Source organism: Chaetodon trifascialis, chromosome 8, assembly GCF_039877785.1.
Source record: "Chaetodon trifascialis isolate fChaTrf1 chromosome 8, fChaTrf1.hap1, whole genome shotgun sequence".
In the NCBI taxonomy this organism is placed as follows: Eukaryota; Metazoa; Chordata; class Actinopteri; order Chaetodontiformes; family Chaetodontidae; genus Chaetodon; species Chaetodon trifascialis.
The window spans coordinates 29535950-29558313 of record NC_092063.1 but is presented as its reverse complement, the minus strand read 5'-3'; the positions used below and the strand labels follow the sequence as shown (position 1 = coordinate 29558313).

The following is a 22364-nucleotide window of genomic DNA, read 5'->3' as shown; positions in this document are numbered from 1 at the left end:
TTTGATTTATCATCATGATCAGAAATAAAGATATTTGCAGTCAATGAAATCTCCCAGCAAAACTTTCAGGACATCAGTGGGGTTGTCTGAGAATAACTGACAGGGCAGGGACAGACGCATTGTTTGTAAAACAGCAGACAAAAGTGGAGGCATGTCTTCAGTAATTGCCTTAAATGATGATGAGTCAATGGAAAATGAAGATGCTGCTGTGTGAGGCCTCCAGCTGAATCCTTTATTCAACACCTTTCATAAACTCCAGGAACTCTGTCAGAGAGAAATATAGATACATATATGTCAAGTGATTTTAAAAATGGGGGGATTTAACAAATTTAACATTGGTGTACGATCAGATATTGCTGTTTTAGTGTTGGAAAATAATTATGTTGATACAGAGCCATTATTGCAACTGACCAGTCACATTGTTTGATGTCAAAGTTTTGTGAGTCAGGGAAAAGGAAAAGGAGAATATGGACATTTGATGTGGTTAACATTGTGAAAGGGTCTGTTTGAACCCAAACCAAGATCCTTTCCTAAACCCAACTAAATATAACAAGCCAAAAACATAACAATAAATTCCACATGGGACATGAACCTTAGTGTCTAGAGTGAAAATCCAGTGTTTCACCCATTCATCTATCATGACCTTCTCCCTATGTGGACTTTGTCACTTTTTGGTCAGTTACAATGATTGTCCTGGAGGTTGAAATACAGGAGAATCATGGGAAAAATGGGAAGGTTGACAAGTCTGATTTCCACGTCCTTCTTTTTCCATTCATCTGCTTTGCTGTTTCTGCTGTTGTTACTGGTGCAGAAGTCACTGACAATGTAAATTATAACTACCATGTAGCACAATAAGTTGATTCCCTCTCTTTATTCATACCATAGGATTCCATTCCAAAAGCAGACAAATTATACTCTCTGCATTTTGGCATCTTGCATAATAATCACCTATGATGCAGCATAGATTCTTTTAAATGGATGACAGTGCATTACATTATGAAACATCATTATCAAGCGTGTATTATAATAGATGCATCATTATGTACTCCACTTGACTTAACACATGATAACTTCTGATTATGCAGAGACTATTATAAAATACTATGAGTCCTCACTACAGTTGATTGGTGGGTCGTGTATAGGTAGTCGTGAGTTAATATATGCCAATTTTTCATCCTCTAGTTCATAACTAGCCAAGAGCATCCATAAGACACTTGAAGCTATAATTAATTCTAAGTCACATCTTTAAAGTTATTAATGACTATTGATATAGTGCATCAGCTTCATCATGTGTTTATGATAGTTCTTATAAAGCATTATGAATGCGTTATAATTCCTTATGAATGCCCTCATAACACACTATAAATGTGGTCTGTATAGAAAGTGTCACAAACCTTTAATGAATTAGAGTGAAATGTATGTAAGCTAATAGGGGACTATTATAAAATGATAATGTAAATGTGAAAATGATAATGTAATTTCACAATAACATTTTAATATTCCATTTATGTATGTGTTATTTGAGTGAAAATTACAAATATTAAGAATATTGAAATGTGCAAAATGAAAAACAGCACTCCCAGTCAACTGCATTTACACTTACATGTCAACGTTGCTCTTTTGATGACAAAATTAAATTTGAAGATGAAATTCCCTAACCCTGCTTCAAAGTGGACAATATTCAAATGCAATAAGGGAAACAGCATCCTAAGTAGGTATGGGAATTGATAAGAATTAAACGATTCTGATTCCATTATCGATTTTGCTTATTGATCCGATTCCTTATCGATTCTCATTGGGTGAGGAAATAAAAGAGTACAAATGGGTTTGTTTGCATTAACTGTCTTTTATATTTTCATCTCTGCACAGAAAATATAACATATACAGTATGCACAAATGATGTGTTAAAATATACAGAATGAGGTGGTTAAAATAACAACATGCACCGCTGACAAAACTCAAATTTCTGATTTTCATTTGAACAGATATGCCAGATAAAATGCAACGAATGAACCTACTGAAATTCAGGGGCATCTACAGTGGCAAAAGGGTGCAAATCTTTCACCACAAATCTAGTGACCACTCTGTGACATTCCTTTATTCTCATCTCGGTCATTTTACTCTTCCCTGCCTCAGTGAAAGGAGTGGATAGAGGTGCGCGAGACCTATGGGGTAAGGTTACTGTCAAAAGTTTCGCGCGTGCACACATAAAAATCGTGCACGTATTAAAAATGTGTGCGTGTTAGTCTGTAGTTGTGCATAAATAAAAAATTTGTAAACTCTTGTTTAAGTCAAATCATGCATAGATTATGCAGTGCATAAATTATCTGTGAGAATGCAACTCGTAAAGTTACAACTTTCCAAAATGACAAATACGGATTGCAGTTTACGGACGTACGCTTCCTTCAGAATGAATACGAATCTGACAAGCGTGAAGTAACTGTCAAAACTACGTCACGAGGTTACAGGCATTATGTATCGAGTGGAAGATAACATTGATTCTACAAACTGCGCATGCGTGAAAGATGGCGGCGAGGGATTTGGAGCAAAGTACATAATTTCAAATTGTTTTAATATCATTTTCTTACCACATTGGTCTCGGGAACTGACTCAAAGTGTACATCTGTCTTATATTGGTGAGGGTAACAACCCAGACGACGTGTTTTAGACCAGCTGGGTCATGGTTAACCTAGTTTAGCAGTGTTTCTGCGATGTACACTTTGAGTCAGTTCCCGAGATCAATGTAGTAAGAAATTGATATTAAAACAATTTGAAATTACGTATTTGGCCATTTCTCAATATGCGTTCTTTTCTGTACTTGTGTTCTTGTGTACTTGAGAAACGTCATCACTCTGAGTCCAAGTACTGTTCCAATTCAAAAGTCCGCATCTCGAAGTACACTCAAATACCCGGATGTGTTCTTGCCCCTCCCATTTTATCGAGGATGCATCGGATGGTGACTTGTGCAGACTTGGGGCAACCCAATTGCAGAATGACTTGGGGCAACCCAACTGCAGAATGACGGTCCTGCGTCCTCCCGCCCTGGAGAGACTGTACTCCCAAGTCGAACTTGCTAAGTCTGAACTGCCAAGTTCTTAAGTCCGAACTTGGCGTACTCGCCGCCGCCATCTTTCACGCATGCGCAGTTTGTAGAATCGATGTTATCTTCCACTCGACACATAATGCCTGTGACCTCATGACGTAGTTTTGACAGTTACTTCACGCTTGTCAGATTCGTATTCATTCTGAAGGAAGCGTATGTCTGTAAACTGCAATCCGTATTTGTCATTTTGGAAAGTTGTAACTTTACGAGTTGCATTCTCACAGATAATTTATACACTGCATAATCTATGCATGATTTGACTTAAACAAGAGTTTACAAATTTTTTATTTATGCACAACTACAGACTAACACGCACACATTTTTAATACGTGCACGATTTTTATGTGTCCACGCACAAAACTTTTTACAGTAACCTTACCCCATAGAGACCTGCCAGTGCCTGCTGCAGCCTCTGAGCCAGTGTGAGAGCTGGCCTCTGAGCCAGCCTGACTCTGGCAGTCATCGTCATCTAAATTTGATGGAAGGACATGGAGATGATTCATATGGCGAAAGCACTCTACACAGTGAAATGGCGCTAACCTTAACACGACAGACACGGCTTATAAGAGTTCAACATTACCTTTGGCACTAATAACAGATGACGCCCTGGTGTTTGCCCTGCCGCTAGATTCACAAGTGTTGCTAAGTAGCGTAACAAACACGTGACATTCCTGCAAATTAATTGCATGCTGTGTAGACAAATGCTTTAGCATGTTGGAGGTATTTCTCCCCTTTGAAGAAATGGAAACTTTTTGTGTGAAATATAGCCATATTTTGGAGTGTTTCTGCCTCGACGCCATATTGGCTACGTTCTAAAACAAAACAACGCAGCATGCGTGACGTTATCGTGCATGTGCAAAACAGGCGGAATCGATAAGCAGAATCGTTAACCAGGCAGGCAAACGATTCCAAGGAATTGAGCTACTGGGAGCCGGTTCTCAAAAAGAACTGGTTCTCGATTCCCATCCCTAGTCCTAAGTTTACATTTACATGTTATCACATTGTAAAGTGGACAACATGAAAATTTAAATGTAATCTGTCAGTCTGCCCAGCAAGGTGGGTCTTCAGTTAGATCGCTGTGGTCTCAAGCCACTGTGTTTTGTCTGTTTTTTGTTTTTTTTTTGTTATCAATGTCTGATACTGCGTTTTCTTTTTCCACTCCCACTCAGCAGGTTGGAGCAGGAGAGAGGCGGGCCGATCTACTCGGGGAGCATCCTCATGAGTCACACCTGCACCTCATCAGCTAATCTACACAGTTTCTTAAGCCGCCGCATGCTCCACTCCTGTGCCAGACTATTCTCTTGAAATCCAGTAGTACGCGGCTCGCCTTTGTAGATTGTTCGTCTCTCGTCTCGCTCCTCCTGTGTGTTTGTTCTCTGATCGCTGGTTTAGTCACTGTGAGATTTTTCAAAGTCGCCCTTGGTTTTGTATATTGTGAAATTGTATCCCAGTTTTCTGGTGAGTCTTTTAGTTTTCGTTATGTTGCTACTTTAGTTCTGCTCAGAGTTTTGATCAGTTTTTGTTGTTGCCTTTTTCCCCCTCAGCGGTGATTTTCAGTTCGTTTTGCTTGAAAGCATTTTCCCTGGCTCAGGTGATTTTTGCTTGTACTTTGATTAATAAATATTATTTATTTTTCATCTCTGCAACTGGGTCCTGGCCTTCCTTTGCTACCCGCCGCGACATGTAGTGTGAGAGGGCATTATGCTAACTTAACAGGTCCATGAGGAAGTCAGACCACCCTCATAGTGAGAATAGGATGAGGATAGTATCTTTAGGATTTGTGGTTGATATTATTTCACTAACTATATTCCTGGGGATTTGACTAATAGTAAAACCTAAGCCATAACATAACTGAAAGAGCACAAGGTAGTTAGTCCTCAGAAACTGGCTTTTTTCCCCCTCGTTTTGGTTTTGCATGTACACACTTGTGGGCCCTCATCTCTGCAACTGGGTCCTGGCCTTTCTTTGCTACCCGTTGCGACAGAATAGTCCAGCCAAATGGACCCAGCAGAGACTGAAAGCCTGAGGGCCCTCTCTAGCCAAGGGGCTCTTGTTCGCCAGCACGAGTCGACCCTGCTTCAAGTGATGGATCATTTGCAACAATTATCCACCAGCGTGAATCAGCTGAGCGGCCAGCTGACGAACATTAGGGGCCGGCTGACTCCTCCCACAGGCTCCTCGTCACCACCTCCCACGGCAGATCCTGCGGTCAGCCCTCCACTACAGATGAGGGAATCATTCATCCCCATCCCGGCTAGATATTCAGGTGATTTAGGGACATGTGCTCAATTTCTGCACCAGTGCTCCCTATTATTATTATTAATCAGCAGCCCCACGTGTATTCCACCCATCAGGCAAAAATAGCGTTCATTATGAGCCTATTGACCGGTCAGGCCGCAATTTGGTCCTTGGTCATCTCTACACAGCACTCAGAATTAACTACCAATTTCTCTCTTTTTTCAGAGGAAATGAAGAGAGTTTTTGACCACCCAGTGAAAGGCAGACAAGCTGTAGGACAACTGTTCAATCTACGGCAGGGTAGCCAACCTGTCTCGCAGTACACTATCACGTTCTGCATTTTAGCTGCTGAAAGTGGGTGGGGGGATTCGGACCTATAGGCAATATTTGTTGGAGGCCTGTAAGGAGAAATAAAAGAGGAGCTGGCTGTTCGGGAGGATAGCTCCTCCCTGAACAGTCTAATTGATTTAGCCATTTGTCTAGATAACCGCCTGAGGGAAAGACGCAGGGAAAGATCAGATAGATCCCGCCGTCAACCACCAGTTCACCGCTGCAGAATTCGCCCGAGGAGACAACCACCTGACACCTGAAGCCCAACCCAGCCCAGCTGAGGAGCCCATGCAGCTGGGACAAGCTTGTCTTTCTACGGCTGAGTGTTCCAAAATAAACTGTGCATCTACTGCAGCCGAGATGGACACTTCCTCAGACGCTGCCCGGAGCTGCCAAAAGATCAGGCTCGCCAGTAGGACGGAGGTCACTGGAATCTCTTCATCCTCCTCCTCGCGGATACAGGTGTCAGATATGATACACGGGCCCCAACGCATATAGAACTGTTTGTCATCTCTTCTCCACTCACCTCTATTATTCTGGGTATCCCTTGGTTGAAGTTACACAACCCACACATAGACTGGTCCACAGCCACCATACACGACTGGAGTACACACTGTCACGCACATGGTCTGCATTCTGCAGTTCCAGCTAGAACCATCGGTCCTGTCCAGCCTCCTGAGGAAATCAATCTAATCAATGTACCACGCGAGTATCATGATCTCAAGGAGGTGTTCAGTAAAGACTCTGCTTGCTCTCTCCCATCACATCGCCCATATGACTGTGCCATAGACCTGCTCCCCGGAGCACCTCTTCCCACAGCGAGGCTGTACAATCTTTCCAGGCCAAAGAGGGAGGCCATGGAAAATTATATTAACGATTCCATGGATGCTGGGCTCATCCAACCATAATCCTCACCTGTAGGAGCAGGGTTTTTCTTCGTAGAAAAGAAAGACAAGTCACTCCACCCCTGCATAGACTAAAACAGGTTTGAACAAAATAACTGTTAAAAACAAGTACCCTCTTCCTCTCATAGACTCTGCCTTCGGTCCTCTGCATCAAGCCACAGTTTTCTCCGAGCTAGATCTACGCAACGTGTACCACCTGGTACGAATATGGGAAGGTGATGAGTGGAAAACAGCTTTTAATACCCATCTCGGACATTTTGAGTATTTGGTTATGCCCTTTGGGCTAACTAACGCCCCCGCATTTTTTAAATCTCTCGGTCAATGATGTACTACGACACTTGCTAAACAGCATAGATTTTGGCTATTTAGACGATATGCTAATTTTCTCTTGCAACTTGGAAGAACATGTCGAACATGTATGAGACGTATTAAATAGACTACTAGAAAACAGGTTATTTGTGAAGGCTGAAAAATGTGAGTTTCATGTGTCATCCGTAAGTTTTCTGGGCTACATAGCGGAGAAAGGGCAACTCCAGGCTGACCCAGCCAAGGTGGAGGCGGTCAGACAGTGGCCAGTCCCCTCCACCCGTAAGCACCTGCAGAGATTTTTGGGTTTCGCTAATTTTTACTGCAGATTCATCGGAGACTACAGCCGCATAGCAGCCCCCCTCTCTCAGCTTACATCCTGTAAAGTTTCCTTCACCTGGTCACCCGAAGCCAATGCAGCTTTCGAAAAACTTAAAAGAATGTTCACTTACACACCTGCTCTCATTCACTCAGATCCGGAGCAGCAGTTCGTGGTCGAGGTTGATGCCTTGGATTCTGGGGTTGGGGCCGTCCTCTCCCAACGCCTGCCTGCGGACCACAAATTACATCCCTGCACCTTTTTTTCCCGCCGGCTCACCCCGGCTGAAAGAAACTATGACGTTGGAAATCGGGAGATGCTGGCTGTGGTGTTAGCCCTGCAGGAGTGGCTTACCTCCTTAAACCTGGCTTACCTCCGTTCAGCTCGGCAGCTGAACTCACGCCAGACGTGATGGGCACTGTTCCTGGGCAGGTTCAACTTCATTCTCACATATCGCCCAGGTTCCTGGAACATCAAGCCAGATGCTCTCTCCCGGCTGTTCACCCGTGAGGAGGGGGAGGTCGACTCGGAGACTATCCTCCATCCCAAGTGTGTCATGGGGGCGGTCCAGTGGCAGGTGGAGCAGGAGGTCCGTGGCGCCCAGCAGAGCCATCCTGTACCGGACGGATGTCCTCCCAGCTGGCTGTTTGTTCCCCCATCCGCTAGGTCAGCTGTGCTCACATGGGGGCACGCATCCCGGGTAGCCTGTCACCCATGGGTACACAGGACCCTCACCTTGGTCAGACAGCGTTTTTGGTGGCCCTCCATGACAGCTGATGTCCGAACCTGCACTGACTGCGCTTGCAGCAAATCCACCCATCAAGCTCCGTCTGGCCTCCTACAACCCCTGCCTATCCCTTCACGCCCTTGGTCACACATTGCAGTAGATTTTGTCACTGGTCTCCCCCCATCTGAAGATAATGACACCATCCTAACCATTGTTGTTTCTCCAAGGCGGTACATTTTGTCCCCCTCCCTAAACTCCCCACCGCTAACTTATTGGTTCAGCATGTTTTCAGACTGCACGGCATACCACAAGATATCGTCTTGGACCGAGGACCACAATTCACTTCACAAGTCTGGAAGGCTTTTTGCCAAGCAATGGGAGTGTCTACCAGTCTCACCTCCGGTTACCACCTGCAATCCAACGGCCAGATGGAGCGGGCCAATCAAGACCTGGAGGTGTCACTGCACTGCGTAGCCTCCTATTTACCGGTATCCTGGTCCATTCATCTTCCCTGGGTTGAATACACCCACAACTCCCTGATCAGCTTGGCCACAGGCATGTCACCATTCATCGTTATATTGGGCTACCAACACCCCCTGTTCCCCAACCAGGAGTCTGATGCAGCCGTTCCCTCCGTCCAAACTCAGCTCCGCCGGGTCTGGCAGGTGTGGCGTGAGGCCAGGGCAGCACTAGGTAGGATGGTGGAATGGAACCAGTGGCTTACGGATCGTCACCGGACTCCCACACCAGATTACCAGGAGGGACAACAGGTTTGGCTCTCATTCCGTGACCTGCCTCTCCAGACTGACTCCCAGAAAATGGCACCGAGATTCATTGGACCCTATCCCATAGAAAAGAGGATCAATGCCAGTGCATACCGTCTCCGTCTCCCCGCCTCCCTCAAGGTTCACCCGGTTATTCCATGTCTCCCTCCTCAAACCTGTGACCGACAGCCCTCTCCAGCCTCCTGCACCACCACCGCCTCCCCCTCATCTCATCGACCGCGCTCCCGCCTGCACCGTAAAACGCATTCTGGATGTCCGCAGACGGGGCCGACATTTTCAATATTTCGTGGATTGGGTGGCGTACAGCCCCAAGCAAGGAGCGCTCCTGGATATCGCACTCCCTCATCCTCAACTCACAGCTGCTGTGAGATTTTTACATCAGGTATCCAGGTAAACCGGGCAGGATGCCAGGTGTGTGTGGGGGGGGGGGGGGGGGGGGGGTACTGTGATGGCTGTGGTCTCGAGCCACTGTGCTTTGTCTGTTTTTATTTGTTATCAATGTTTGATACTGCGTTTTCTTTTTCCACTCCCACTCAGCAGGTTGGAGTGGGAGAGATGCGGGCCGATCTACTCGGGGAGCATCCTCATGAGTCACACCTGCACCTCATCAGCAAATCAACACAGCTTCTTAAGCCACCGCATGCTCCACTCTTGTGCCAGACTATTCTCTTGGAATCCAGTAGCACGCGGCTCGCCTTTGTAGATTGTTCGTCTCTCGTCTCGCTCCTCCTGTGTGTTTGTTCTCTGATCGCTGGTTTAGTCACTGTGAGATTTTTCAAAGTCGCCCTTGGTTTTGTATATTGTGAAATTGTATCCCAGTTTTTGTTGTTGCCTTTTTCCCCCTCAGCGGTGATTTTCAGTTCGTTTTGCTTGAAAGCATTTTCCCTGGCTCAGGTGATTTTTGTTTGTACTTTGATTAATAAATATTGTTTGTTTTTCATCTCTGCAACTGGGTCCTGGCCTTACTTTGCTACCCACTGCGACATGTAGTGTGAGAGGGCATTATGCTAACTTAACAGGTCCATGAGGAAGTCAGACCACCCTCATTATGAGAATAGGATGAGGATAGCATCTTTAGGATTTGTGGTTGATATTATTTCACTAACTATATTCCTGGGGATTTGACTAATAGTAAAACCTAAGCCATAACATAACTGAAAGAGCACAAGGTAGTTAGTCCTCAGAAACTGGCTTTTTTCCCCCTCGTTTTTGTTTTTGCATGTACACACTTGTGGGCCCTCTTATTTACTCCTTAAAATAGCACACTGTTATCAAACCAAAATTTGACGATTATAGAGATTTATACAAAGCAAACTGAACTAAAAGGAGCACTTGTTTCATTTTACTTTCTTTTCCTACAGGTGGGGCTGAAGAACTTGACCCCTGCTGAGCTGGTGCACGTGTGGATGAATCAGTGTTGTGCAACCTCTGTGTTACTCTCCTGTTACAGTCAGCACATTACTACTAGCTCAAAATCCCAGTGGCTCCCCCAGCACTCAGCTGTACAGAGGGCGAACAGCAGTGGCACAAGCCAAGAACTTTGCAATTCTGAGAATAATGTAATAATTCAAATATTACAACCACATACACTTGAAGTTATACTGGAGTGAAAGTTAGTCTAACTAAGGAACCACCTCATGATGACATGTAAATGTAAATGCAAAATACAGGGGGAGCTATTTCCCTAATTGCATTCGAAATATTGAAATGAAATGTCAAATGCTATTTTAATGTTCATTTTCAAATGGTTAGAAAATTGCATTTTCCTTTTAACTGTGACTGAACTGTTTCGGTTATTGTCTACATTAGAGCAGGTTATGTCTTTGAATATCAAATGGAAAACGGCTTTTCTATTTTCATTTTAATATGGTCATCGAACGCCCATGAAGGCTCATGAGTATTTAACAATGAAATGCAGTCTGGATTATTTCATTTTCATTAAAATTTTAACTAAAATAACACACACATAAATGGAAAACTATAATGCTATTATGGAATTACATTTTCAGGTATACATTGTCAGATCAGTGAAGTCCCCCATGGGCTTCCATCTTGGCTGGTTCACATACCGTCATAATCAATTTTCCCATCATTGTTTTTGTCCCCATCCTTCATCAGCTCCTCAATATCATCTTCCGTAATGGCCTCTCCAGTGGATTCCAGCATGGTCTTCAGCTCCTCTAAGTCTATGTAGCCATCGCCATTCCTTAATGCAAGATAAAGGAATCAGCCTCCTCATCTGGGATGTCTGCAGATATTAACCCTTTTAACACTAAACTGTTATGAGTGTACTGTGCTGAACCTAACCTAGTCTATTTAAGTGATGTTTAGGGTATTGGTCAAAGTCAGAAAGAGCATTTAATTAGATTTTAGTGATATTTAAAACATGACTGATTTTTGGGAAATTAACTTGTCATTTCCCTTGGATTTTGAAGTGCTTCTGTGCAGTGTGTAAACAGAAATACAAAAAGAAACCTACTTGTCAAACATGCGGAACAGTTCAGCCAACTCCTCCTCTGATTTTCCTTTGCTCTCCTCCTTCATGCAGCGGACCATCATAACCAAGAACTCATCAAAATCTACTGTGCCACTGCCTGTGAACATACAGCATGGTATTATAAAGACTCCATCTGGGTTGCACTGGCTAGGCCTAAATTGAAACTTAGCCTTGTTTCAGCCTAATTTCTAATTTAGGACCAAGTTTAAATGCTACTAACACTTAATGGTTGCACTAACTTAAATAGTTTGAACCCAGTCGTAAGTTACAACTTAAATTTTACACCAAGTCCATGGTAAGAATAAAATCTACTGTGAAATATTGGATTAGTGTGGTGCATTGAAACTTGGAGTATGAGGAGAAATGAATCATACCAGCTGTTTTGCATCAGCAATGTATTCTCCATTGTAGTACATAAAAACTACTCCTCTAACAGTACAAACTGATGTCATCATAATATTGCACTATGTTATATTTCTGGGAAAGCTGATAACTTGACTAAATGTGATATAAGACATTACTGTTCCAGAGTTGGCAAGCAAATATCTAGGGTTTGATAACTTTCTAATTAACAGCTACTAATTTATAAGAGTATGCCATTGCAGACTACCATTTGTTATAACACTACATTCATCTGCCAGATATTAAGGAGCTGTTATAGAATCCTATATTGTAGTTGACAGTTCCACCACTCAGTGTCACTGTTGTTTGCATTTGCTGTAGACTAAGGTTGAATAGTTATCAAGTATTCATCATGCTTTGTCTTACTTTATGTATCGTTTTGTTGTTGTTTGGTGATTAACATTAGCTATTTTTAGCTGCCGTCCTCTTCAGTAGTGTTCAAAGACAATTGGGCACAAGAGACACCACTGTAATAAACACTTTATTAAGAGTAATGGTTTTCACTGATTGGCTACAGAAAGTGAAAATGAAATTTTCTGTGACAATATTTTGGTTAGTTTTGTACTTTCCGCCAGAGTAGTCAAGATGAACCTTATGTCTCATCGAAACAGCTTTATCAAACAAACAAGTTTCAACATATCATTTAGGATGGATTTTGCACCCTGTCATCTTAAGAGAGAACTTATCTTTAGCAGGTGCAATGGGTCACATATCTCTATATCATATTTGCAGTTTAAACTGTCAAAATCTAGTTTTCCCGTTAAATTTACACTGAACTTGCGAGAGTATTTTAAATCATTTTGTTCCACATGAAACAAACATGTTCCTGATGTCTATAGTAAAGTGATGTGACAGGCTTAATGATGCTAACATACCATCCTCATCCACCTCATCAATCATCTCCTGTAACTCTTCAGGGGTAGGATTCTGTCCCAGCATCCTCATCACCTTCCCCAGCTCTTTGGTGCTGATGCAGCCATCCTCTGCATCCTGGATGAAGATGTCAAACGCAGCCTTGAACTCTATAACAGACAAAGCAACTGTTACTGTTTGACAAGGAGATACTGGTTTGTAACTCATAACTACAAAAAGAAGGAGAAGGTCGCCGGTTCGATCCCCGGGTCGGGCAGGGCCTTTCTGTGTGAAGTTTGCATGTTCTCTCTGGGCACTCCGACTTCCTCCCACAGACCAAAAACATGCTCATTAGGTTAATTGGTGACTCTAAAATTGTCCTTAGGTGTAAGTGTGAGCGTGAATGGTTGTCTGTCTTTATATGTTGCCCTGCAATCGGCTGGCGACTGGCTCAGGGTGTACCCCGCCTCTCGCCTGTTGACAGCTGGGATAGGCTTCAGCCCCCCCACAACCCCAAAAAGGGATAGTCGGTTATAGAAAATGGATGGATGGATAAGTATCAAACTAGAAACTAAACTGAGGAACCAAATGAGGAACTGAAGCTAGTAAACCATACTCAAAGAACAAGTTGAGATTTGACAGTAGTCTAATAATAAGGAAAATAATAGTAGTAGAAATGGTTTAAAAATGCTAGCTCTCTTTTGAATGGAACTTTTGCACACGACAAAACAATATCACAGAGTCATTGCAGTGGTCCTCGATTTTTTTGGTTGCATGATTCTGTTGTTTGAATGGAGAAATGCAGAGGGGACAGACACAGCCAGCCTGTCTCTAAAGTAGTGACAATTGGTGAGTGTTTTATGCTTATTTATTTCTGTTTTAGTACATGTTAACAAAATGCAGATGGTTAAGTTTTATTCCTCCTTTTCCCTCTCTCACTCTTATCTGTACGCTGTTTCTCTTCATCTCACAGATCTCTCTTCAGACTAGATAGTCTTAAATAAATGTCTGCTCCTGCTGATATTAATCTTAGTAGCACTCACTGTTGCCAGCAGACAGCTTTTATTTCTGGTTCCTTCAGTTAAGAAGTATAGTTCTTGTGTTTCTGAAAAGATTCCTGGAAAAGGTGTATTACAACATGGCTTTAAAATCAATCAGAGGAATTGGAGGAAAGTTAATCTCTTCGGCTCAAAGCCAAGTCCATGAAAGGGACATCATGGATGTAGGCCAGCCAGTGCTAAATGATCTACAGTATTATCTGTTATTGTTTTTATCTTTGTTTCAACTAATTGTCAAGGCTAGGAATACTATCGGTTGTAGAATTAGGTATATAAATAAACAGATAAAAGAATAAATAGAATGGTAGTAATAATAACAATACGTAATAGCAGTAGTTTCCTTACCATTTTTCTGCTCCTCTGTCAAGTTCTCAACCTTAAAGGAAACAAAATCAGAATCAACATTATTTGTATGTATGTATGTGTGTTTTTCTCACTTCTTTTTGATACTGTACAGCTGGAGTAGAACCACAGTTCAGCAACTGCACTGATAATCTCTGCAATGACTGCAATGTCACACAGCCTTCTTCACCTACTATTCTTGTTGTGGGTACAATGGCGGGGGTTGGTTTAATAGCCATCAGCTGTCTCTTCTCTTCTTCCCTCTGAACTGTCTAACTGTTCTTTGTTCTATTATCAGGCAAAGACATATGAACTGACCATAGCAGTCTGTCACTCCGTGCTCTGTCTGTTGTTTCAATGTTAGAAAAGTTGAAGTAACACACACTCTTGTTGTCAAACATAAGAAGTGCATTTATACAGAACAATAAATGTGACACACACACACACAAAAAAGGTAGTCAAAGCACTCACATCTTCCTCACCCCACCAAGAAAATACCAAGGACATGACCTCAATGTCAGAGTCTAAGGCCCTGACCACAAGTATAAATTCAGATCAATTCCAAAGTCCATTAATTTAGCCCTCAATTTCACTATTTTCATAAAACCAAGATCTGTCCAGTACAATGACTGTGATAGATATATACTGTAAAATACATTGCATTAAAATTGTCTAGTGCCTGAACTCAAAGTCTCAAAATATGAAAACCTAAACTGCAGTCTCAATCACTGGTTATTCTTCAGTTTTATAGGATATATACATTCATTTGTGAAAAAGAATAAAATAATAGGAATTCCTGATAATATAATGTAAACCTATAATACAGTGGCACAAACTACGACCTCAAAAGACCACTGAATTGGATTGGGTTTTACTGTTTTTTTTTTTTTCTTTTTTCTTTCTTTTTCTTCTTCTTCTTTTTTTTTTTTTACAACTGTTGAACTTGACTTTGGAATTAGAGGAGCAGCTGTCACTGTTAACAGCTGACATTATCAAATGTGTGCAGAGACCTCCCATATCATTTCATGCAACACAGTGTGTTGTTTGTTTTATGTTTCTCTTTTTGTTGTTGTTGTTGAAACACAAGGATTTTCTGATTATTACATGTTTTAGACGTCCTCACCTCAAAGTGAATTATCATCAGAGAACTAAAACAGCATATTGTATTTGGTCTTATCTGTACTCACCGCTGCTTTATATACGTCATCCATGGCTGCTGGTCCTTCCCTTCCTTTCACACACCAGTTCACTCTGACACAAATACAGCCAGCAACAACTGCCTCAGTCTTTATTGTTGGAGGAGTGTGGCACTAAAAAAGCTGTCGACCCATCCCTGCAAAATCAAAGGTGATGGAGGGAGGAGTGACAGAAAGCAAGAGAGTTCCATAAATAGGAAACAACAGAAGCCACCCAACAATAATGGAACATTGGCAGCAGCACTACGTAAGTGGAGCTCTCAATTACAAACTGTGTCTTTGTTTGGTTCAGCTCATTTTAATGAAAATCCAGTTGTCATTTTTACATTTTCGCTTTTATTCTCAGACTTTACCTCTGCTGCTCTACAAAGCAAAGTTCAAACCCCTACAACATGCAAACTTTGCAGTTTAAGTAACCTCAAAATGGAACTGAAAACCAAGACAAACCACAGCGACTGCATTATGTCTTGTAAAACTCTGACCTCTAACACCCAGGGAGCTGGGTGCTTGGACAGAACTAGTTTGTATACGTGTGGTCTGAAACTATTGGAAATTTGTGAATCATGGAACTGATCAAATGGGGATCATGGAACATGTTTTCAGACAGTCTCTCCTGGAAGATATTCATAGTGCTGTCCGCAGCTGTTCACATGAAAGCTGACGGACGTAGTTGTGCAAGAATAGAAAAAGAGACCCAGAGAGAGAAGTTCAAACCCTGGCTCTTTTCTCACCTCCACACAGCTGACCAATCACACTGTGAAGTGAGAATTTACATTGGATGTCAGTTCTTAAAAATTACAGATGTGGTCAAACAGACCCTCCTAATCCAACACTGGAAAGGTGTGGAGAGAGAGGGTTTGTGAAGCTATTTGACTATCTGTCAAGTACTTCTGAAGAAGCATATTGGCAACGTTACAGCATTCTCTGTCATGCAGAGACAGCCATGTCAACAGCTACAGCAAGATAGCTATCTTTATTTAAAGTTAGTGGGTATGATGCCACAGCTATCCGTAGATTCAGCTAAGTTTAACTACTTTTTCCTTTTTCCTACCTGTCTCCTGTGATTGAAAAAAAATATATATATTGTGACATCTCAGTAATTAAGTTTGTTATGTCATAATGAGTTTTTATGGTTTCTCTTCCTAAAAAATTAAACATTTAAGCTCAGTAGCTAAAATTAATGGAAAGATGAAAGGACACATTTTGTTTGTAGATTTTCAACTTCCCTGTCCTTTTTTTTAGGGTCTAATGTAATAGCAATGTTTTGTGCAAAAAAAAATCCAAAAAGGTAAAAAATGGAGGGGGCAAAATTATCTGTTCCCAGTTGACCATACAGTATGCACATATTTTTATATGTGTGGCTGTGTCTGATATGGATAAAGGTATGGTATAGCCTAACTGATACTGGGGGTTTTGGGGCCAATAGTTAAGAGTTTACAAAAATCAACAAATTTTCAGCCACATTAGTTTTTAACATGAACATAAGAAAACATTTTCATAGGATCCCTTAAATCTGGTTATTATGAGACACAGCCACACATACGAAAAATGCATGCATACTATACGTACAACTTGTATAAACTGTACATATTGTACATATACATAGACCCGTGCAGTTCAACGTTCTTTTTAAGCAATAACAATTCTCAAGTGCAATTCAACATATGGCATTGGTGGTTTTCCTCATAAGAATATTGACAATAGCATTTTTATGTACAGTAGTATTTTTATGGTAATAAGTGTTTTTATAATCTGTACCTAATGTACACATACATGGTTGATTTTTATTCTGTATCCTTCTCATCTTGGCCCTTCTATGCCACTGTTTTTGCTTTTTTGCTTTTCAATACTTGCTGGCTGTAACAACTTAATTCCCCTGGTGTGGGACCAATATGGTGTGGGATGTCTTATTTTATCTTACAGATACAGTATGTACTGTGCAGGATATCATACACTGTAAAAGTAAACTTGTCAGTGCTCCACTAACTAATGGCAACATTCTTCGTAAATTTTAATACACTTGCTATAAGATAATATCTGCCTTTATCTATTCATCAGTCAGACTAAGTGGTGTCTAAAGTGAAGGATCTGTTGGAGAGCCTTGCCAACAATTGGGATGGCATCACAGAGAATACTTGTGAGGTCACCCATATCCATTTCACCATAAACACATAAGTTGTCATTTGAAACTTCTGAAGGCCAGCCACTTGAGTGAGAGTGAAGGAAATTTCAACTTCAGTTTTTAGAATATATATATTCCTTATTTACCATACTGTGAGTATAGAGTGGAGTCAAATGTCTACATGACAATACATAGACAGAGCTATTTTGAATGTGTGTCCTTGACTAGAAATAGTAGTCCTCTACCAATGGAGAGGTTGAGAGAGCGGCTATGGTAATAAATCTCTGTTGTAAGGCTAACACTATGCATGGCATACAGATAGCACCTGCCATTGTGCAGCAGCTGTACAGTAAGGTCAGAGGTCAAGTTTCTGACTTTAGAGCTGGTCTCTATGAACATGGACAATTTTACTCATCTTCTGTCAAAAACGTATTTACAAAAATGACAACAAACTGTGGCTTCACAGGCTATTGCAAAATGTAATGGTTCACACTGAAATAACAAAACCTCTCTCTCTCTCTCCCTCTCTCTCTCTCATCTTCCACCGCTTATCTGGGGTCAGGTTGTGGGGGCAACAGCTTCAGCAGGGGACCCCAAACTTTCCTTTCCCATGCCACATTAACCAGCTCTGACTGGGGGATCCCGAGGCGTTCCCAGGCCAGTGTGGAGATATAATCTCTCCACCTAGTCCTGGGTCTTCCTTGTGGTCTCTTCCCAGCTGGACGTGCCTGGAACACCTCCCTGGGGAGGCACCCAGGGGGCATCCTTACCAGATGCCCGAACCACCTCAACTGGCTCCTTTCAACACAAAGGGGCAGCGGCTCTACTCCGAGTCCCTCACGGATGACTGAACTTCTCACCCTATCTCTAAGGGAGACGCTTCTCACCCTATCTCTAAGGGAGACGCCAGCCACCCTCCTGAGGAAACCCATTTCGGCCGCTTGTACCCATGATCTAGTTCTTTCACTCATGATCCAGCCCTCATGACCATAGGTGAGAGTCGGAACGAAGATTGACTGGTGGATCGAGAGCTTTGCCTTCTGGCTCAGCTCTCTTTTCGACACAACGGTGTGGTAGAGCAATAATAGATTTTATTTCAAAAGCACCTTTCTAGACACTCAAGGACACTTTACAAAGAAAAAATAAGTGCAGTAGAACAACTAAAGCTATACACAGATAAGAGCTAAAAATTGGACAGTGCAATCAGAGAGAGTATGCTTTCTTGAACAGGTGGGTTCTGAGTCTGGATTTGAAGTGAGGAAGAGAGTCGATGTTACGGATGTCCAGTGACAAAGAGTTCCAGAGTTCGGGAGCAGAGCGGCTGAAAGCTCAACTCCCCATGGTGCTGAGGCATGCAGGGAGCACAGTAAGGTGGATGGAGGAGGAGGACCTGAGGGAGCGGGAGGGGGTGGCGACATGGAGGAGATCTGACAGATAGGGAGGGGTGAGGTTGTGGATGGCTTTGAATGCACACAGGAGGATTTTGAATTGGATTCTAAATTTGACCGGGAGCCAGTGGAGTTGCAGAAGGACGGGGGTGATGTGGTGATGTGATGTGTGGGAAATAGTGTCAAAGGCCGCACTCAGATCAAGGAGGATGAGGATAGTGAGTAGACTAGAATCAGCTGCCATGAGGAGGTCATTGGTTATATTAATGAGAGCAGTTTCGGTACTATGGCAAGGGCGGAAACCAGACTGGAATTGTTCGTAACAGCTATTTTGGGTAAGATGGAAATGGAGTTGAGTGGCAACTATTTTTTCAAGTATTTTGGAGATAAAGGGAAGGTTAGAAATGGGGCGGAGGTTATTGAAATTGTTGGGGTCTAAACCAGGTTTTTTCAGTATTGGGGTGAGTGAGGAGTGGATGATGGCAGATAAGAAAGGGAGCAGAGAGGAGAGGCAGGATTTGACCAGAGCTGTGGGGACTGGATCGAGCTGACATGTAGAGGGCTTGGATTTACGGATGAGGTCTGAGATTACGGAAGCATCGGGGAATTGGAAACTGGAGAATGGCAGGCAATGCGGGAGATGTTTGGAGTAACACGAGGCTCAGGGATTGTAAACCCCCCCCGCGGAGTTGAGTTGTGAAAAGTCATTGGGTTGTTGCCATGTTTCCGTCAAACAGAGAAAGTCAAACTTACAGTCAGTGTCAAGTTCTGGTTAAAGAGTCCCTGCGCAGTTTCTCAACTTGAAAGGATGAGACCTCAGCTCAGAGTTGACTGGAATTCACTCAAATGACCAAACAGTTTTCCTTTTTTCCTTCTTTTATTTTCATTTGATTTCTGGCCATTTGGTCACTTAATCAGGTGAAAACCTTTCACAAAAAACACAGACAAAGAAAATCCATGTTAAATATTGCACATGATGTATATTTCTGCAACATGTAACAATGTAACAATTAATTGTAACCAAAGCACTACCAATAAATAAATGAATAAACATCTTTATACATATATAAACCCATTAAAGTGTCTTAAATAATATTAAATACGAATCAAGTGAATGTTTTTTAGCACTTCACAGTTATATGAATTCTGCATTCCTTCATGTATTTCAACAGTTAGTGTTTTAACACACACTTGTAAATAATTAACCATTTTAGACCAGACTTATTTATAATAGTCATATCATTTTTATTTAAATTAATCGAGTTAAATTATGCATTTTAATTTATGCAGACGTGTTTTTACTGATGCAATAGTTTTTAAATTATGCAATGTTTTAAATACACAAGCTTTTAACTATGCAACATTTTTTAAGTATGAAAAATACTTTTAATATGAAATGTTTTTAAATATGAAATGTTTTAAATCCAATCATAAATAATCACAACAGACAATGCAATTACCTTTTAGTATTTTAACTTTTCTAATTTATCAATTTGCAATTGTTGCACTCTCAAGCAGACATGACTCCGTCTCTCTCTTTAGCAACATTTATTGTCCCAGTTCTACATTTCTTTAAGGAGGCAGGTATCGACGAGCGCAGCGCACATGGAAACAACAACAACAACAACACTTCATTCTCGGCGCCAGCTGATGACATCACATGAACTCTGACCTCAGTCAAAAAAAATATAAAATAAACTGAAAATACAGCGTAGCATCTACTTACTTAAAAAAAACTATTTAGCTCACTTGCACTTAAATTATAAACATGTAAAATATTAAAATGTAAATGAAATAATATATTTTATCTCTAGGTCTCAACACCCTCCCCCACTAAATAAAATGTTACCAACATTTTCTTAACCTCTTATCCATTGAACACTTTGTGAAAAGCTAAGTAAACAGGTATGTATGACACACAGCACATTTCTTCATTTACAGGATGATGAGGTTGTACTATCTGAATAATCTTTTTCTTCCTTGCAAAAGTCTCTCATGGCCACAATACAGGATCAAATGTCCATAATCCATAAGTATTGAAGAGTGCATAGTCCATAGAAGCATTGGTGAGCCCCCCAAATCTTCACAAATGGGACAAGGAAAATACCATCTACACCCCAGACTGTGTCAACACATTTCATAGCCATGTCAGTCTATTCTATAATTGTACACACTACTAATTCCTTCGTTACAGTATGTCACACTACTGTCTTGACTTCAAACCACTAGAATAGCACCGCTCATTTTCTGTACTTATTATTCAAACAAATGTTCAGATAACCTGTTTTTATATTCTGTAATGTGTGTCAATTACCTCATTGAACTATAACTTATGTAACAAATCAGAAATAAACTAACTTATGAAGCTCTTTAAATTGCCTCATGGGTGTAGGTATGTTTGTGTGTATCCCTATTCATTGATAAAAAGGATACATGGATGATGATCTGGTCGGCAGATCGTGGCTGGTCTCAGAGGGCTCTCTCACACTGACGGGGCAGGTTTTCAGCTGTTGAAAGGTTGGCTGGCCTAGCTGGTCATAAGTGTAGACACGCCTGGGCTGTCGAACTCTCTTAGGCCTTTCTCTCCTTGTTTCAGCATCACCCTGTTCATCCTCGGGCTCCACAGCTGGAGCATCACTCTCTCCCTCCGCACCATGTTTCTCCTCCACATGTTCCTCCTCAGAGTGCTCCTCTTCAGAGTGCTCCTCTTCAGAGTGCTCCTCGGGTATAAGCGCCACCTCAGCCCTGTCTCTGTGTGTGTCACTCCTGGGGCAGAACTCTTTTGCTTCTGCATTGAGGGGCAGAGCCGCATGTCTCACTGCTGTCCACAACTGATACTCCTCTTCACTGGAACTGTCTGTATCATCTGGGTAAGTGTTGTGTCTGGGTGTATGTTGTCTTCCTGTTCTCCGTTTCATTTTGTTTCCACTGTTTTTCTCTTTCAGGTTGAATTCACCTGCTTCTGGCTCTTCAACCAGGTAAGGGCACGGCAGGAGTAGGTTTCTGTGTAACACACGTTTTCTCCCAGTTCCTTGCAATGGTGCAACCACATACACTGGACTATCAGGGCCTTTCCTTCCCTTGACAACATAAACCACATCTTCCCAGTGGCTGCGCAGTTTTCCAGTGCCACCTCTAGGTGTGAGGTTTCTCACCAGGACATGATCACCTAACTCCAGTATTGAACTCCATGCACGCTGATTGTAATTTTTCTGTCCTCTCCTAGCACTTTTCTTCATATTCTGCCTTGCAATGGCATATGCTTCCTGCATGACTTCTCTCCATTTCTCTGCATAGCCCGCCTGTGAGTGATTTCTCTCCTCTCCTTTCCTGGGGAACATCAGGTCCACTGGTAGTGTTGGCTCACAGCCGAAGAGGAGAAAGAATGGAGAAAATCCTGTTGCCTCATGCATGGTTGAGTTGTAGGCGTGGATCACTTTGTTAAGGTGCTCCTTCCACATTGATTTCTGAGACTCCTCCAGTGTACGGAGCATTCCGAGCAGTGTTCTATTGAAGCGCTCTGCAGGATTTGCTTGAGGGTGATATGGAGAAGTGCGGGAGTGACGAATACCACAGTAGTCTTGGAGCTTGTGGAAGAGAGTGTTTTCAAACTCCTTCCCCTGGTCGTGGTGTATCTTGGCTGGGAAACCAAAACGCATTATGAAATCATCAAAGAGCTTTCTGGCTGCTGTTTTCCCAGACTTGTCCCTTGTCGCATATGCCTGCGCATATTTAGTGAAATGATCAACAACTACAAGTATGTACTCCTCACCTCCCTTACATTTATCCAGATG

At 42.1% G+C, this 22364-nt stretch overlaps 1 protein-coding gene across 1 annotated transcript; it reads right to left on the bottom strand.

Annotated features, from left to right (window-relative positions):
* Positions 1-74: 74 nt before the first annotated feature.
* LOC139335159 (troponin C, slow skeletal and cardiac muscles-like) lies at positions 75-15163 on the bottom strand. The gene is made up of 6 exons (XM_070968632.1): positions 15052-15163; positions 13868-13898; positions 12488-12634; positions 11193-11307; positions 10783-10919; positions 75-264 (listed from the first exon to the last, which is right to left on the bottom strand). Exons 1-6 carry the CDS (start codon positions 15073-15075, stop codon positions 233-235), a joined length of 486 nt encoding a protein of 161 aa, XP_070824733.1. The 5' UTR covers positions 15076-15163; the 3' UTR covers positions 75-232.
* Between the last annotated feature and the right edge of the window lie 7201 nt (positions 15164-22364).